The 18724-nt window shown below is 37.9% G+C and overlaps 1 protein-coding gene across 17 annotated transcripts in view; it reads left to right on the top strand.

The window, feature by feature from the left end:
* The window catches only part of ZC3H13 (zinc finger CCCH-type containing 13), a 98302-nt gene extending 79816 nt beyond the window's left edge, over positions 1 to 18486 (top strand). For all 17 annotated transcript variants that reach the window (XM_045476604.1, XM_045476678.1, XM_045476651.1 and 14 more), the window contains 6 exons: positions 284 to 1477; positions 2288 to 2809; positions 5131 to 5280; positions 6480 to 6680; positions 12086 to 12249; positions 17639 to 18486. In XM_045476604.1, coding sequence (XP_045332560.1) covers positions 284 to 1477; positions 2288 to 2809; positions 5131 to 5280; positions 6480 to 6680; positions 12086 to 12249; positions 17639 to 17809 — 2402 coding nt within the window. In that variant the 3' untranslated portion in view covers positions 17810 to 18486. The remainder of the gene's footprint in view (positions 1 to 283; positions 1478 to 2287; positions 2810 to 5130; positions 5281 to 6479; positions 6681 to 12085; positions 12250 to 17638) is intronic.
* The last annotated feature ends 238 nt before the right edge of the window (positions 18487 to 18724 follow it).

An 18724-nucleotide genomic window follows, 5' to 3' on the forward strand; every position in this document is an offset into this window, starting at 1 on the left:
CATTCTTTGGCATTAACAGGAAATGATGAAGTGAGATTTAAAATTTTGCTTGCTCTGCTGCCTCTGAATATCTCATGTGACTAAAGTATATGTTAGGAATACAGTTACTTTATCGTAGTGGCACGGCCATCTCCTGTTGGTAGTAAGTCCATATTTTTAGTGAAATTATTGCCATTTTTAAAGTTTTAAAATGAAAAGTGAGAGGCTGGGCTATTATTATTTCTGTGTAAATGCAACGTTGTTTACCTGGTGAAAGTGTGATTGCTTTCATCTTTTTGTATAGATGAAAAACATAGACTCTTGAGCCAGGTTGTACGACCTCAAGAGTCTCGTTCTCTCAGTCCATCACACCTTCCAGAAGACAGGCAGGGTAGATGGAAAGAGGAAGATCGTAAACTGGAAAGAAAAGAGAGTTCAAGGCGCTATGAAGAGCAGGAGCTTAAAGAGAAAGTTTCTTCTGTAGATAAACAGAGAGAACAGACAGAAATCCCGGAAAGCTCAAGAACTCGCCCACAAGACATGATGGGACACCACCTGTCTGACGAGCGAGACGCATCTGATCGAGCTCATGATGAGAACAAGAAAAAAGCCAAAATTCAGAAGAAACCTGTTAAGAAAAAGAAGGAGGAGGATGTTGGGTTAGAGAGGGGTAACACAGAGACAGCGTCTGAAGACGGTCAAGTATTTTCACCAAAAAAAGGCCAGAAGAAGAAAAGTATAGAGAAGAAACGTAAGAAATCCAAAGGCGATTCTGATATTTCTGATGAAGAAGCCGTCCTGCAGAGTAAGAAGAAGAGAGGCCCGCGGACTCCCCCTCTAACAGCCAAAGAGGAATTGGTTGACATGTCCAATGGTAAGGATGGCAGTCTGGAGGAGTCTCAGAAAAAGGAAGATACGGCGTTCAGCGACTGGTCTGACGAGGACGTGCCTGACCGGGCGGAGGTGGCGGAACCGGAGCGCGCCGCCACGGCTGCCACTCCCGGAAGGACTCCATCTCCGTCCTCTCTTCCTCCCCCTCCGCCTCCCGCGGCTGCCGCTTCTACCACCGCCTCTGCTACCCTCTCCTCTTCTGCCTCCGCCGCCTTCAGCGCGTCCGCCACCAGCATTTCCTCGTCTGCCGCTCCCACCAACAGCACCGGTGAAGACTCGCACAGGAAGTGCCATAGAACCCGCGCCGAGAAGGTAGAGGCGCCGCACGTCACTATAGAAGATGCGCCGCATCGCAAGCCGCTGGATCAAAAGAGGAGTAGCAGCCTCGGCAGCAATCGGAGCAATCGGAGCCATACATCTGGTCGTCTCCGCTCCCCGTCCAATGATTCTGCCCATCGAAGTGGGGATGACCAAAGTGGTCGAAAGAGAGTACTGCATAGTGGCTCGAGAGATAGAGAGAAAACAAAAAGTCTGGAGATCACAGGAGAGAGGAAATCTAGGATTGATCAGTTAAAGCGTGGAGAGCCCAGTCGAAGTACTTCTTCAGGTAATAAAATTGAATTCTAATCTAGCCAGTGCTTCCTGTCTTAGTGTTTTTTATACACTTTTCTCTTTTATACAAATTGTAACTTTAACGTAAATGAGACATTGGTTACATTATATACTGCCTTAAATTTTAAGAAACTTCAAAGCTTAACCATGCCACCAGAATGTTACCTGTTACGACATTAACACTAACATTATTATAATAGAGGTACATTGAGTGACGTCCGTCAGTTTGATATCAGGATGTTAGTAGTATATCTTGGCAGAGGGCTCACGTATTCAAGTGCCTTACTGATGCTTGAAATTTTAACCTTCCTGCTCTTCCTCCTGCAGCCAGTGCTTTTTCTTTTGACCACAGAAAATAAGATAGGGGATAGGAAGAGGTCAGATGATGAAGTGATCAGTTCCGTTAATGCTTACCCATTTTATGTATGTATTTCTTGGAAGATATTTTGTGGTTATAGTGGAAAATTACATGTTCCCTTGCCTTTTACATATCTTAATTAGCACTTTATAATTTTTCCTTAAAATGAGTTTCTTGAATGATTGGGACTATGGAAACATCAAACGTAAGTTTTAAAGGACCCTAAAATGAAGCATTTTTTTTTCTTTATTTCTTTCCCTTCTCCCTTCCTTCCTTCCTTCCTTCCTCTCCCTTTTTCTTTTCTTTCCTTCTCTTTTCCTTCAATTGAAGTAGAGTTGACATACAGTATTAGTTTCAGGTGCATAACACAGTGATTTGATACAAGTATGGCAGCAGTGAAGCATTTTATTTCTTACCTTGTGTAAACTCTTTGTATATTTATTTTAGATCGCCAGGATTCAAGGAGCCATAGTTCAAGAAGAAGTTCTCCTGAATCAGATCGACAGGTCCATTCAAGATCCGGGTCGTTTGATAGCAGAGATAGGCTTCAAGAACGTGATCGATATGAGCATGATAGAGACCGGGACAGAGAGAGGAGAGACACAAGACAGAGAGAATGGGACCGAGATGCTGATAAAGATTGGACACGGAACAGGGACCGAGATAGATTGCGGGAACGAGAGAGAGAACGAGACAAACGGAGAGATTTGGACAGGGAAAGAGAGAGACTAATTCCTGATTCTATGGAAAGGGACAGGGACAGAGACAGAGACAGAACTTTTGAGAGTTCTTCTCAAATAGAGTCTGTAAAACGCAGTGAAGCAAAACTGGAGAGTGAACATGAAAGAGACCTAGAAGGCACTTCCCGAGACTGTCTTGCTTTGGATAAAGAAAAAATGGATAAAGATCTAGGATCTGTGCAGGGATTTGAAGATCTAAACAAAGCGGAGAGAACTGAGAGTGTGGAAGGTGAGTGCCTTGTTGTCTGTTATCTGCTCCATTCCTTTTCAGATTTCATAGGAAATAAAATATTTTCTTGTGAAGGTGTTCTGATATGCATAAGGAAAAGCCCTGTGATATTTCAAAAATGTGGTCCCCTGATTTGTATTATCATGGTATACTTGGTTCAGATTCCCCTGAATGAAATAAAAGGTAGATGCAGTAAAAAATAGTTATCACCTTCTTTTCTTAGATATTTAAAAAAAAAAATCATAAAAATGGAAGTTATTTCTTGGTTCAGAGACAGATTCCAAATAACTCTTAGTGATTCTGTTTTCCAGGGCAATTGAGAACAAATACACGAAACAGTCAACACTCCCTGAAAATGCATTTCCCCTTTGGCCCACTAAGAGCCAGCCTCAGCTGTGGGGAACATCACTGTTCACTGCCTCCACTCTCTTCTTCACCCCCAGTCTAGTACAGACCACTCATGCCTCTGAATTCTCTCAGTGCACTGCCCCCCAGCCTTCTTTGTGCTGCCTCTTCCCTTTGCTTGGTAGATGTTTGCCCTCTTATCTTCCCTTATTCAGACTTCATTTCCCAGTCTGTGCATCGTTTGCTCCGTGAAGCCTTCTCTGCTAACGGTACTTATTCAGGTTGCCATAGCACCTTGTCTATATGTCTTTTATAACATCCCCACGCTGTATTACAATTATTTTCCCTTGGTTTTGTCCCCACTGTACTCTACTCCTTTGTTAGGGACCATAGCTTTTCATTTCTTTATCATCAGGACTATAGCAAGGGTGCAGTAAATGGTTGATGAATGAAAATATATTCTGCCTGTGCATATATATATACCCACGTCTTATTCTTTGGTGAATTATATAGGCTAGCTTAACAAGAGTAATGGCTTCCCTGAAAATTGTCCTGGAAATTCTGCCTCCTTGGGATTGTCCAGTTCTGGTACCAGTGCTTAACACCATTGTTCTGATATCAAGCCCTCAAGAAACTTCTAGGATACTTGTATATAAGCAGCAGTTATTTCACTATTCTTTTTATTTGTTGTATTATAACATTGGGCCTAGAGTAAATCCACATTCTTTTGAAACTATAAACATCTTTACTATCTCTTGCTTATCTGATCAGATATGTTCCAATACAGCAGCTGTTATATTTTTTCTATTTGACAAAAACATTTCTATCTCAGTGTTTCCTCACATTATGTTTTCATCTCAATTTTGAGTATAAATAGCCTCAAATCCTGAGCCATAGTACTAATGGAGGTATAATGTTGGAGTGTAATTGAGTATAATTGAACTAATCATAATAACTCTCTTGTGATTGGAGTCAGTGCCCCTCATCCCTAAAATACAGCATTCACTGGTTGTGATCACACATAACATAGCATCGAAATTTATAGGTGAATTACCTACTGTGAGATGAAAAATTTTATTCACCTAAAGTAGGAAAATGAGTGGGATAAACTTGAAAAAATACAAATCCTATTATATGCTTTTATGCTTAGATGTATATTTGTAAAATGAAGTCATTAAAGTTGATTACCTTAGAAGTGAATTGGGAGATTATGCTAGAACATAATAGAAAATTATAGAATGACCAGAAACATCTCATAGTTTATTATATTTTATTTGCTGCAAATTTATACCTGTAAAGTATACTGCTGCATTTTGCTAACCTAGTGTTGTAAACTCAGTAAAGTGTGTGAATAACTGATTAGAAATATTAAACATACTCTCTAGTTTTAGGGTACTTTTCAGTTCACAGCAACTCACTGGGTGACAAGGCCTAACCTAAGTAATTGAGAAACATTGGTAAGATAAATATATGCTAGTGGTACCAACAAAATATTTTTAAATTTCTTACAGCATTCTCTTTAAAATTGAGTTGGGATAGGGAGATGAATTGGGAGGTAGAGGGAGAATCAGCGGCAATTTTTCAAATAAATGTAATTATTAATGTTTACAAGTCTTTTAAATTAATGAGTTTATTTAAGTAAAGAAATTACTACATCCTTTTGAAGTTAGTAAATTTGTCTGGATTTACTTAAAGTTTTATTATAAAAACATTAACATACAGAAGCAAAATTAATAAGTTAGCGGTACCTTTTGTCACATTTTAATTGTAATCTTATAACTTGTTTCGGTATTGCTGTTTTTACTGTGTTCTTGCACTTAAAATTTAACTTTTCTTTTGGAATATTAAGAAATGTAGTTTTCTAAGGAAAAAAACGCTTTTCAAATATTTTAGTGTGCACAGCCTCTTCCTCTTTGGTTTCACTTAAATGTCCCTCCTGTGTGCTCTTTGACATGAGATAAATCTTTCCGAAACAGGAGATGACGAATCCAAGTTAGATGATGCACATTCGTTAGGATCTGGTGCTGGAGAAGGATATGAGCCAATCAGTGATGATGAACTAGATGAAATTCTAGCAGGTGATGCTGAAAAGAGGGAAGACCAACAGGATGAGGAGAAGATGCCAGGTAATCATTTACAGAGGTGGTTGAACGTAAAAATGACCTGATTTTTGGTATTAAGGCATTGCTAAGTAATGAAAGGCAGAATTTTTCTTTCTGTGTTTTATTTGAGACTGAAAGGCCAATACAATGAAAATCACAGTCTGTATGGTCAGCACACGTTTAAGTCGACATTGCCTACGAATTGGACAGGGTCTCTTTTAAAATAGTAAAATTCTAAGATTTCCATTCCAGAAGTTGAAATTCATGTTATATAACTTGGAACCTAACCGAATACTGATTGCCCAGCAGTGTTCCGGATGGTAGATGTATGGTACAAAGCTTCACGGTTGTGGTGCCACAAGCCAACTTCTGAAACGGTCATTCAAAATTTATAATTGTTGAAATTACATTAATGCAAGATCTATATACCTCTGTCAATTTTCTCAACTCAGTAATTATCTTCCCTTGTATAGTATAGAACCGTACACTCCGCCAGAGCTTATTCTGGTGACCACAGCCTGAAGCAACGTCCCAGTTAGTCTGCTTGTTGTAATTTGTTTGAGGGAGAGAGAGCCCACACGCGTGGGGGAAGAGGCAGACAGAGGGGGGGGGAAAGAGAATCAGTAGCCTCCAAGCCCAGAGCCCAGCGTGGGGCTGGATCTCACCATGGTGGGATCAGGACCTGAGCTGAAATCAAGAGTCAGATGCTTAACCAACTGTTATACCTAGGCGCCCCGTTATAATTTTTTTTTTTATCATAGTGCGGGGCTTTGTTTTGTTGGGGAATGTAAAACGTTAAAATTTTATTTTGACTTAATTTGTTTTGTATTTCACAATTTTCTACTAATGTAGAAGGTACGTATATCTTTTTTTATTATATGTTATTAAATACAACATTACTGTTAATTTTTTCAGTTGTCCCTTGTCAGTAGATGGATTATTTGTTCGCAGTATTAAATTTGTAGGAATGCGCTTGGGTTTTGTTTGCTTGCCTGTTATCTTTTGATGAGGTTTTTTTTTTTGTTTTGTTTTTTTTTTTTACTGGAAAGGTCCTTAGATTCTAAATATTAGTCTTTATAGTAAAGCTTTCATTTTAAGACTGTTATTTTTCATTTAAAACACTTGTTACTTAATGCTTTCTATGTTTTGCAGTTTCTGTTTATCAAAAGATAACAAGAATGCTATTTCTTGATGTAAAAACACCCATTCTTAACTTTTTACAGATCCATTAGATGTGATAGATGTGGATTGGTCTGGTCTTATGCCAAAGCATCCAAAAGAACCACGAGAGCCTGGGGCTGCCCTCTTAAAATTCACACCTGGAGCTGTTATGCTAAGAGTGGGGATTTCTAAAAAGTTGGCAGGTTCTGAACTCTTCACCAAAGTCAAAGAAACATGTCAGAGACTTTTAGAAAAACCCAAAGGTAATCCCATTCTACTTTGTGTAATGTCTGCTGCAACTTAATTAAGATGCCTTTGAAAAGGGTTCTTTGTTTTCACATAGCACTCCAAGTGTAGGAACGTTTTTTTTATTTTTGAGGAATCACTTGATATTCAGTATTAAATCTTTGTCAGAAATTTAAAAAGGAATTTTGACTCTGCAAATTAAAGCAAAAAAGGTGCAGAAATAGCACAGTAAAGTTCTTAGTCGTGTTTCCAGAACTAACCAGAGCAGAGCCTGGAAAAGTGGGCTTCGTTCATATCTAAACAAATTGGGTGTCAAGGCAACCCTTTCCCCTGGGAAATGGGGAATTCTACCATATGCAAATGTCTAGGTTGAGCCTTTAACAAAGGGGGTAGAAGCTTGGTGTCTGTGCCAGATGATCTGGATTCCTAAATAGGCACACACTTACCAGCTACTATGTGTGTTAGTGTCACCATTTGTAAGCTGGGAATAGTTACCCCATCAACTTCATAAGATTGTTAGGAGCAGCAAATGAGGTTTAAGTAAAATACTTAGAATGATTCCTGACATATGGTGACACTTAATAAATAGTGACTACTACTATTTAGTTTGAAAATAGTTTCATATTGATTTTAGACCTTATTGCAACAGCTTTTCATTACAACGGAAGGGGAATGACTGGGTGGTAAAAAGAAGGAAGAGATAAAATGTGAAAGCAACGACATTTAATTTTATATCATGTTTGTGAGAGTAAAGGTTTAAAAATTAAGATTTTTACTAATACAAAAATGGAAAAAAAATTTTAATGTTTGAGAGCGAGAGCACGCGAGCAAGCGGGAGAAGGGCAGAGACAGAGGGGGGAGAGAGATTCCCAAGCAGGCTCTGCACTGTCACAGCGGAGCCCAACATGGGGCTCCAACTCAGGAGCTGTGAGATCATGACCTGAGCTGAAATCAAGAGGCAGGCATTTTAACTGACCGAGCCACCCAGGCTCCCTGAAAAAAATTGTTTTATTACTTTCATGTTTTTTCTTTCAACTGTTAGCATAAGCAGCAAAAGTCTTGATTTTAACACGTCCCAATAAATATAGAATGAAACATATGCGTGAAACATATAAATTATTATGATTGTGAATATGTGTTAATTTGACAAATGACTAAACTCCTAGGTTCCTGCCCCCGCTCTTTCTGCCTTGTTTGGTTGGCTCTTTGACCTAAAGCAGGTAACTCCTGTGGGTATTAAATAATGGAATGAAAGCCCTAAGGTCTCACCCACCTCTAAAGCAGTTTGCTCCTATGACTTTGCTACCTAGGAAATATAGTTTGGCCATAACCTGATGACATACATCGCAAAGGGGGGTTAATTGTTGCTCACCAATCAGACCTCTCCTAATTAGAGAACAAGAGAACTGATACAGGATGCTGAATATACGTTTCCTAAGGAATGGGACTTTGTATACTGCTGTATCCATTGTATAATGGCCTGTTCTTACTGATTATGCTATTATCTAGAACAGTATCTGACACACAGTTTCAAGAAGTATTTGTAAAATAATTGGTACTGATTTTTTCTATCCTATTCAGTCTATTTCAGTGTCCCAATACTGAAGAAAGTATATCCCTATCCCATTTGTAATTTTAAAAACACTGTAAGCTTTATAAGTATACCGAAACTTAAATTGCCTTTGCCTAAGTTTTCTGTGTGGAGTGTGATAGATTAAAAATAAGTAAGGGGGCACCTGTCTGGCTCAATCGGTAGAGACTGCAACTCTTGATGTCAGGGTGGTGAGATCGAGCCCCGTGTTGGGCATAGAAATTACTTTAAAAAAAAAAAAAGTCTCTTGAATAATTTTGTGGTAGTCATTTCAAAACCATGAAGAGACTGGAAGTTTGGGCGTATTATACTTTCTAGGGAGGTGCGCAAGTGTGTGTTTTGTATTCTTTTGTTAAAGAAGAGAACGATAAGGATTCCAATAAAAAGAAATTTGTCATCATGACCATTGTTCCAGGAAGAAGGTGGGCTCAGTGCACATTTCTTCTGTATTAGTATCTACAGTGGAATGGTAGTTAATATTTTGGGGGTTTTTAGGTTTTTTTAATACTATGTGTATGTGACTGTGTCACTGCTTGCCTGAAGCATAGTTCTATCTGAATCACCTGAGGGACTGCCTTTTTCCCATTTAGGTATCCTGATCCAACTGTGGAGATTCTGTAGATGCAGTGGTAGAACCCTGGCACTGTATTTTAGAAAGCTCCTCAGATGATTCTGATAGACACTGAAGTTTGCAAACTGGTTTTGAGTTTTTTCTTTATATTTATTTACACTTGTCTTACATTCTGTACCTTTTGACAGGTGTATGACCTGTTGACTAGATATATTACATGAGACTAGTTTCTTGTTAATTCTCTAATCTCACTGTGCTTTGCAGTTCAGGAAATGGAAGTGAAACAGTCAGATGTTTCTGTTGTGTTTTTACTAGGTGATATTTACCATTTTCCTTTGTGGACTCTAACAATAACCTGTTTGATTATGTTGCCATAGAAGCAGTATCTGGTAGCTGTTGGTACTTCTGGCCAGCTTGTAGAGTGCTAGCTGTGAAGTTTTACTGTGTTATATTTTTGGATTACTGACTGGCCCTGTTCTGTTATTTTGACTTCTTATTTAACCCAACCTCTTTATCTTCCATCAAACTTTATAAAAATAGAAGAATTAAGGAGAGATTTAAGTGTTTCCTCCCTGCCTTTGCATGTTGTAACTTAAGACTAAGTGATTTTTATTTATACATTGTTTTCACAGTGACCAAATCTACGATAAAATTTGCTGGTTGTCTTAATACCTAATCATCACTTACCTGATTTTTTTTTTTTAAGAGATCACAAAAGGTAGTCGTATTACTGCAATTGAATGCTGCTATAATAAAGTCCTGAAATCTATTCCCGGACTTTATGCGATAGTTGATGGTAAACAATATACTGAATTCGATTTCACTAACTTCCAACCTTTCTTCCCAGTAATAGACAGTAATCAGTGTCTAAATTCTTTCCCCCCAGGCTACTTGTCTTACATCTTCAGGTGGCTATCTGAATATTTATTTTTGTTTGAGATTAGCAACATAACTACATGTTCAAGACCTTTCACAGAGAATATATTGCCTCTTAAATGTTTTCATTGCAGTATGGTTGGCACACGGTGTTACCATCGGTGTCAGTTGTACAGCACAGTGATTCACCAACTCTGAGGTTATGCTCTGTTCACCCTAAGTATAGCTGCCATCTGTCACCATGCACTGTTACAATACCATTCACTGTATTCCCTGCGTTGTACCTTTTATTCCTGTGGTTTACTTATTCCATTACTGGCATACCTTTTAGCTCATCCCCCACCCTTCTCCCATCTGGAAACCATCAGTTTGTTCTCTGTTTTTTTTAGATTGCACATTCTAGCTTGATATCTGGGATGGTGATCCCTCTAACACTGTTCTTTTTCCGCCAAGATTGCTTTGTCTATTTGGGGTCTTGTGTGGTTCATACAAATTTTAAGGTTGTGTATTCTAGTTTTGTGGACATTATTGGTATTTTGATAGCAGTTGCATTGTGTCTGTAGAGTGCTTTCGGTAGTGTGGACATTTTAACAATATTCTTCCAATCCATGAGCGTGGCGTGTGTTTGCATTTGTTTGTATCTTCAGTTTCTTTCATCAGTGTTTTATAGTTTTCAGAGTAAAGGTCTTTCACCTCTGTGGTTAAGTTTATTCCTAGGTATTTTATTCTTTTGGGTACAATTTTAAGCAGCGTTTTCTTAATTTCTCTGTTACTTTATTATTACAGAAATGCAACCGATTTCTGGGAATTAACTTTGTTTCTTGTAACTTTACGGAATTCATTTATTACCTCTAGGAGTTTTTTGGTGGAGTCTTTAGGGTTTTCTGTGTACTGTATCATGCCATCTGCGAACAGTGACAGTTTTACTACTTTCTACCAATTTGGATGCCTTTTATTTCTTTTTCCGGTCTGTGGCTAGAACTTCCAGTACCGTGCTGAATAAAAGTGGCAAGAGTGGGCATCCTTGTCTTGTTCCTGATCCTAGAGGGAAAGCTCTCAGTTTTTCATCATTGCGTATGAGGTTAGCTGTGGGTTGCTCATATATGGCCTTTTTAATGTTATGGTACATTCCCTCTAAACCCACTTTGTTGAGTTTTTATCGTGAGCAGCTGTTTCAGTTTTGTCAAATGCTTTTTCCTCACCCATGAGGTAATATGATTTTTATCCTTAGTTTTGTTAATGTGGTATATCCTATTGATTGATTTGCATATTGAACCATCTTGGATCTCTGGAATTAATCCCCCTCAATTGTGGTGAACGGTCCTTTTAATGTGTTGTTGAATGTTGTTTCCTGATATTTTGTTGAGGACTTTTACATCTGTGTTCATCAGAAATATTAGCTTATGGTTTTGTTGTTTTGTGGTGTCTTTGTCTGGTTTTGATATCAGGGTAATGCTAGCCTCATAGAATGTGTTTGGAAGCTTTCCTTCCTATTTTGGGGGGAATCGTTTGAGGTGACGTGGTATTAACTTATTAACAAGCGTTTGATAGAATTCATCTGGTTCTAGACTTTTGGTTGGGAGTTTTTGATTATCACTTCAGTTTTGTTACTAGCAATTGGTCTGTTCAGATCCTATTTGTTCTAGGTTGTCCAAATTGTTGGCATATAATTTTTCATAGTACTCTGTCATCCTTTGTATTTCTGTAATGTTTCTTGTTACCTCTCATTTCTGTTATATTTATTTGTCTTGTTTTTTTTCTTGATGACTCTCAGTTTTGTTTCTCTCTTACGGAGAACCAGCCTTTGGTTTCATTCATCTTTTCTATTGATTTTTTTAGTCTCTGTCATTGCCGTGATATTTGTGATTTCTTTCCTTCTACTCACCTTGGGCATTGTTCTTTTTCTAATTTAGGTGCAAGGTTGGATTGAGATTTTTGTTTCTTAACATAGCCCTGTATTGCTGTAAGTTTCCCTCTGAGAACTGCTTTTGCTGTGTCCCCAAGATACTGGACTGTTGTGTTTTTATTTTCATTTGTCTCCATGTATTTTTTTTTTTTTTTCCTCTTTCATTTCTTCGTTAACCCATTGGTTGTTTTTAGTAGCATGTTGTTTAGCCTTTATGTGTTTGTGGAGTTTTTTTTCTTGCTTTTTATTCTTGTAATTAATTTCTAGTTTTATACTTTCATGGTCTGAAAAGACGCAGGATAGGATTTCAGTTCTCTTAAATGTACTGAGACGTGTTTTGTGACCTAATAATGTATATATGCCTTTAACATAAAATAATTTTCACCAGCATTATGATAAACTTAATGGAATATGTAAGCAGCCAGCAACACTTTCCTATTTTAGGAAAACTAAAATGCCTGTTTGTTTTTATTGAAAGATGCAGACAGTCTTTTTGAACATGAACTGGGGGCTCTCAACATGGCTGCATTACTACGAAAAGAAGAGCGAGCAAGTCTTCTTAGTAACCTTGGGCCCTGTTGTAAAGCGTTATGCTTCAGACGGGATTCAGCAATCCGGAAGCAGCTTGTTAAAAATGAGAAGGTACTGTTTCCTTGGAAAGTATGGATGCTATATTTTTCATTTGATTGCTTTAAGGTGAGATTAAGGTCTCATTATCTGCTTTTAGGAGTTTGGTTTCCTAGTCTTTTACACATGGAGAAAGAAGAATTCTATTTTGTAATGGTTTTCATTTTACTTTAAGAGTATTGATGAACGTTTGTGTCGAATAGCAATTTGTTATTCAAAATTTGATGCATAAAGAGTTTTAAATAGTCTTTCTGTGAAACGTTTCCATTTGTGAAAAGTTTCTCTAAGTAAATTTCTAGTATGTTTTATTATCTAAACTGAACATCAGAGAAAAAAATTTTCCAGAGGCAGAGTGGTGAGGATATTTCTAGGAAGAAATAGTGTCTATGAGAATGTACCAAGCCAGAAGAAAGGAAATAAATACAGGTGAGTGTATGTAAGCATTTACTTAAGAAGACTAAAATAAAACATAAAATAGAAATTAGATTTGGAAGAGATCTGATCATGAGAAATTGAAAATGTCTAAACTTTAAAAAGCCTAAGAGAGTTGGTTTAAAAGGTTAGAGAAACTTTCATTAGCTTTTTACCTGGGGACACTTACAACAACATTGCTAAAGAAAAAGATTCGCATTTGCAGAAGAAATTAAATTCATGAAAAACAGAGGGATGAACTCAACTGCAGAGATTAAAATGGAAACAGATACAAGGAATAGGAAGCTTTTAAAGTCTTCCCTAGTTAAAGGCCTGGCTCAGAGTCACTCCTGACAGAGTTGCTACAATCATTCTCCTCTGCACTCCCATTTCATGTACTTCATGTACTGCTTAGTTTTCTCCTCATGCTGTTGCCTAGATGCCCATTTCTCCTTGCAGCTTTTCTCAGCTGGAAATGTCCCTAAGAGAATTGAGTCCTAGTTAGCCTTGAAGCACCTATGTAATGGGTCAGCTTCTCTTGTAAGTGTCTACAATGGTACGACTTGCTTCCATCCTCAGGCGTTGAAGTTGAAAATTTTTCTGTTTGCTCAAGGAGAGGACTTGGGTTGAAAAAGGCTGCATGTTTTGCAGTCTCACCAGAATCCTGCCTCCTTTTCATAAAAAATATATTGTAACATTCCCCGGTTCCTCCTCTAATATGTCATAGTGCCTCTCAGAAATTGTGACAACCAAAAACGCCCTTGCAGAATTCTCCTTGAGAGCCATTGTCAGAACCTTGTAATCCTTCAGTACAGGGCACAGACCATTAACTAGCATGTGACATGTTATAAAAAGTTATAGTGGCACAGTATTAATGTCTTAAATGATCCACCTGAAGAAAGCATTGTGAGCTTTTCTGATTGCTCAGCGTTAAAAATTTTCACACAAAACCTGAAGAGACCCAACTGAAGAAAAGTGAATTTCAGATATAAGAGAGCCTCGTGAAAGATGTTAAGAAAAAAAGAAACCTCTTTAAAATATATAGGACTGTGAAAGCAAAATACAGAATAGGACCCCTCATCAAGGAAACTGGTACTTCTTATCAGATGATGAAAAAAAGTGGAAAGCCAGTGAACTCATATTTTGGCCTGGCCTTTATTTAGAGAATGATTTTTAAAATATATAAATTATCAGAAAAGATAGTTTAAGGATACCAAGAGAACACTTAGCTGCTTTAAATGAGCTGAAGTCTCATTTGAGTATTGTCGTATTAAAAGGATATATAGAACTGGTAGCAAGCAGAAGGAAGGAAGGAATACCACAAAAAATGAATAGAAAAATTCTGAAGAGATGAAAAAAACTAATCCAAGTCTCATAGATATTAAAAGGATAATACTGTAAACAGCTCTATGCACATAAATTCGACAGTTTAGGAGAAATGGATCAATTGCTCTAAAATCCACAAGCATCTTTGAATCGTCTGTGTCGGTTTGCTTTGGTCTGGTTTTTATTGGAAAAGAAGCCTCCACTCTCAGATGGTTTCACTGGCAAAATCTACCAAATGTTTAAGTTAGAAATAACACCAATTCGGGGCGCCTGGGTGGCGCAGTCGGTTAAGCGTCCGACTTCAGCCAGGTCACGATCTCGCGGTCCGTGAGTTCGAGCCCCGCGTCGGGCTCTGGGCTGATGGCTCGGAGCCTGGAGCCTGTTTCCGATTCTGTGTCTCCCTCTCTCTCTGCCCCTCCCCCGTTCATGCTCTGTCTCTCTCTGTCCCAAAAATAAATAAACGTTGAAAAAAAAAAAAAAAAGAAATAACACCAATTCTACATAATTTCTTCCAGAAAATTGAAGAGACAGGAATCCTTCCCAACTCATTTTATGAGGACAACTACTCAGATATCAAAACCAGAGTAAGACATCACAAGAAAACTACCTATCTGTATCACTCATGAGCATACACATAAAAAATCCTCAAAACTTGTAAATCAAATCCAGCAATATATAAAAGGAGTACTGCACTGTGACCAAATACCATTTATCCTCAGAGTGAAAGGCTGGTTTAATATGCTAGTTTAGTATTCTAAAATTATTCAGTGTAATCCACATATTGACCGACCAAGAAGAAAAAATACCTAATCCTGTCAATTGATGCAGAAAAAAACATTTGAGAAAAATCAGCATTCCTATGCAATAAAAATTCTTAGTAAGCTGGAATAAGAAAGAGTCTTGACTCACATCTCCAAAAACCTGTAGCTAACATCGTACTTAAGGGTAAAAGTTTGAAATATTTCCCGGAGAGGTCAGAACGAGGCAAGGCTCTCCATTCTCACTACCCCTATTCCACATTTTACTGGGAGTTCTAGCCAGTTCAATAAGAAAAGGAAGTAGAAGGCATACAGATTGGAAAAGAAGAGGTAAAACTGTATTTACAGACAAGATGATTGCCTACGTGAAAGTTTTCAAGGAATTTATCAGAAACACTCTCAGAACTTAAGAGTGTAACAAGGCCACAGGATACAGAGCATGAGCAAAGCAATTGGATTTCCATATACTAACAGTGTATAGAAGCACCTGGGAACTGAAAGGTAGGAAATACTTTTTAGTGGCTCCCCAGCAAAAAGTACTTAGATACAAATCTAACAGAACATGGTGCAGGGTCTGTGTGCTGAGAACTATGAGACCCTGACATAAAAAAAATCAAAGATGACCTGAATAACGGAGACGTACATCTTGTTCATGGATTGGAAGACTCAATATAGTTAAGATTGTAATTTTCCCCAAATGGATCTGCAGATTTAACACAATCCAGCAAAATTGCAGCAGTGTTTTTTTTTTAAGATTACATGGAAAGTCAAAGCAACTAGAATACACAGAATAGTTGTTTAAAAAGATGAATACAGTTGAAGGACTCAAAGTTCCCAGTTTTAAGACTGCCTGTAAAGCCACAGTACTCAGGATAATGTGGTCCTGGCACCAGGGATGACACACACCAAAACCAATGGTACAGAGTCCAGAAATAAACCCACAAACCCACACAAGTAGGACTAATCTACCGGGGGGGGGGGGGGGGCGGGATTTAAAAATGGGTTGTTTTTTTAATTGACCTTTTTATTTTGATATACCGGTTCTTCATCAAAATGTACAACTTCTGTGAAAGAGATGAAGACTGAAAAGACAAGGATACTGAGAGAAAATATCTGGACACCACTTTTTGGGGGAAAGGACTTCTATCTAGATTGTGTAAAGGACTCTGAAAAGTTAACAGTAAAAAAAAAAAAAAGCAATCCAATTTTTTTAAACGGGCAACACTTGAATGGACAGTTCACCAAAGAGGATATGTTAATAAGCCCATGAGAAGATGTTTAACATTTTGAGCCATTAACAAATGCAGATTAAAAATTAAATGAGATACCATTGTGAACCTGTTACGGTAGCTAAAAACCAACCGCAACAAACCCCGTAGCAAGGATGTAGAGCAGTTGGAACTACCACGTGTTACCGGTGAGAATGCAAAATGGTACACCACGTGGGAACACAGTGTGGTGGTTTGGTGAAATGAATATTCACTATATGACCCAGTAATCCCTATTGCCAGGTTTTTACCTTCGAAAAATGAAAACTTACATTCATATAAAAACCTGTCCACAGTAGCTTATAGCAGGTCTATTCATAATCTCCAAAAACTGGAAACAACCCCAGTGTTCTTTACGTAGCTAATTGATAAACTAGGACACATCTGTATAACTGGTTACTAATTTATAAGAAAAAATAGCCAAACTGTCAGTAAGTACTATCAACAATATGGATTAATCTCAAAAACACGATACTGAAAGAAACAAGTCTCTAAAGATCATATAGTGTATGATTCCATTTATTTGATGCTCTGGAAACGGCAAAGCAATCACAGAGACCCTCTCTCTGATTGCCAGGGGTTAGAGTTGGGGAGAGGGTGTGAACACAAAGGGAGTTTTCTGAATGATGAAACTTCTCTATTCTGATTGTGGTCATGGTTATGTGAATCAGTACCCAAGTGTAAACACAGAAGTATGCATAAAAAGTCCGTTTTCTGTATCACAACATGTATATTGTTCAACGCACATGTAATCGAGGAACCACTGTTCTTTTAAGGATCCTAGAAAGAAGAGAAATGGCAGAATGCCCAAGATAGTCAAATCTTACCTTCTTTCATTTACGAACACACTTGGAGAACATTTAACAAAATTTTATGACAACTTCCAAAAATGCTAATGTAGCCTTAAATTACAGTAACAGAGAGAAGCATTTTAACAGAAGGGCGGTAGTACTGTCTCAGTGGACTGCAGTGATCAGCTGTCTTCTAGAGAATTTGTTCACTCCTAGAGCCCACGTTCTACAGACAGAACATGGACAGACCAGAAAGGAGTGCAAGTGCTTCTCCTCAGAGGTTTGAAAGGCTGTCATGTAAAGTAAGACTGAATTAGTGTTCAGCCCTATATAAGAGATTTTATTTCAACATGTTCAAAAACGTGCAGTGATTGCTGTTTGTTTTGTCATTGGAAATAACTCGTTGATGACCTGTCAGGGATTGTTGAAGATTCCAACTTTAGGCAAGAGATGCCCCTCAAAGCTTTCTTTTCTAAGATTTCTTGAATCCGAAAACATTTCTTAAGTTTGTCTTTAAATATCCATCCCAAATTAATTTTTCTTGTCACTTTAATATTTTTGTTAGAGGTTAACCTGCCTTTGTCAACTCGTAGCATACATTTTTTTTTTTTAATTTTTTTAATGTTTATTTTTGAGACAGCGAGAGAGCATGAACAGGGGAGAGTCAGAGAGAGGGAGACACAGAATCAGAAGCAGGCTCCAGGCCCTGAGCTGTCAGCACAGAGCCTGACGCAGGGCTCGAACTCACGGACCATGAGAACATGACCTGAGCCGAAGTCAGACGCTTAACCGACGGAGCCACCCAGGCGCCCCTCATCTTTTAAAATTTGTTTTTGTTTTCTTCAAATAGGGCACCGTGAAACAGGCTTACACAAGTGCTCCAGTGGTAGACAATGAATTACTGCGATTGAGTCTTCGGTTATTTAAGAAGAAGACTGCTTGTCATGCCCCAGGACATGAGAAGACTGAAGATAATAAACTCTCGCAGTCCACTGTCCAGCAGGAACTGTGTGTGTCTTAGGCCTGAAGTTAAATGACATTTTTGGTACTCTCTTCCTTCAAGATTACACATTCTTTTTCAGAGTTCTTTGGTTTGACAAACATTATTCATAACAAAGGCAGAAAAGATTTATCAGCCATGGTAAAAGGGTGAAGAACAACTTTGATCTAAAGTTTAAAGACACTAGTTTTGGCTAACTTAAGGTTTTACATAGATTTTTACACAGTACTTGATATTCATGTGAAATAATGTGAAAACATCTAGATTTAGTTTATTCTGTACTTTTTGTTAAAACTGAAGATTTTGGAAAAACAGTTGCCACTGCTCATGCAGCCTATGAATATTTTTTATGAAATGGAGCCACTGACTTATGTTCTGGATCATCCCTACAGAAATAGATTTTATTCAGAAACGTTGTGTTCATGGAATGAATGCACGCTGTGTGCAGAGCTCTTGAAGGCGGATGCTGGTCCTGCGGGCTGTGTTTGGGGGCAGACCTCCAGCAGGAGGTAGCCAAAGTACTTTTTTCCTTTCTAAAGTTCGGGAAAAAAAAAATTTACTAATGGGTCTGTTTTTTTTTTTTAATACATGTGCTTTGTTACAATGTATATTGGATGTCTTTGGATTCTAAATGGTTTTGTTATCAGAAAATGTCTACTGTTTTTATTTTTAATAAATGTACCTTTCCTTGTTCTAGATTTACTTTGCTCTTCATTGATCTTATTCCTAATGTTCTGAGACATTTGTCATCAACATTGCATAGTTCATATTTCACATTTTACTGCTCAAGTAAATAATGCAGTAGGAGTTGAGGAGAGACTTCAAATACAGGTCAGTAATACTTGAAACAAACCAAGAGTGAACAAACCTATGTCATCTGAACTTTAAAATCCTACCGTCGAATTTTTCAGGGCTATCATCTTCGATTACATTGAA

This window comes from Leopardus geoffroyi, chromosome A1 (assembly GCF_018350155.1).
Source record: "Leopardus geoffroyi isolate Oge1 chromosome A1, O.geoffroyi_Oge1_pat1.0, whole genome shotgun sequence".
Classification (NCBI taxonomy): Eukaryota; Metazoa; Chordata; class Mammalia; order Carnivora; family Felidae; genus Leopardus; species Leopardus geoffroyi.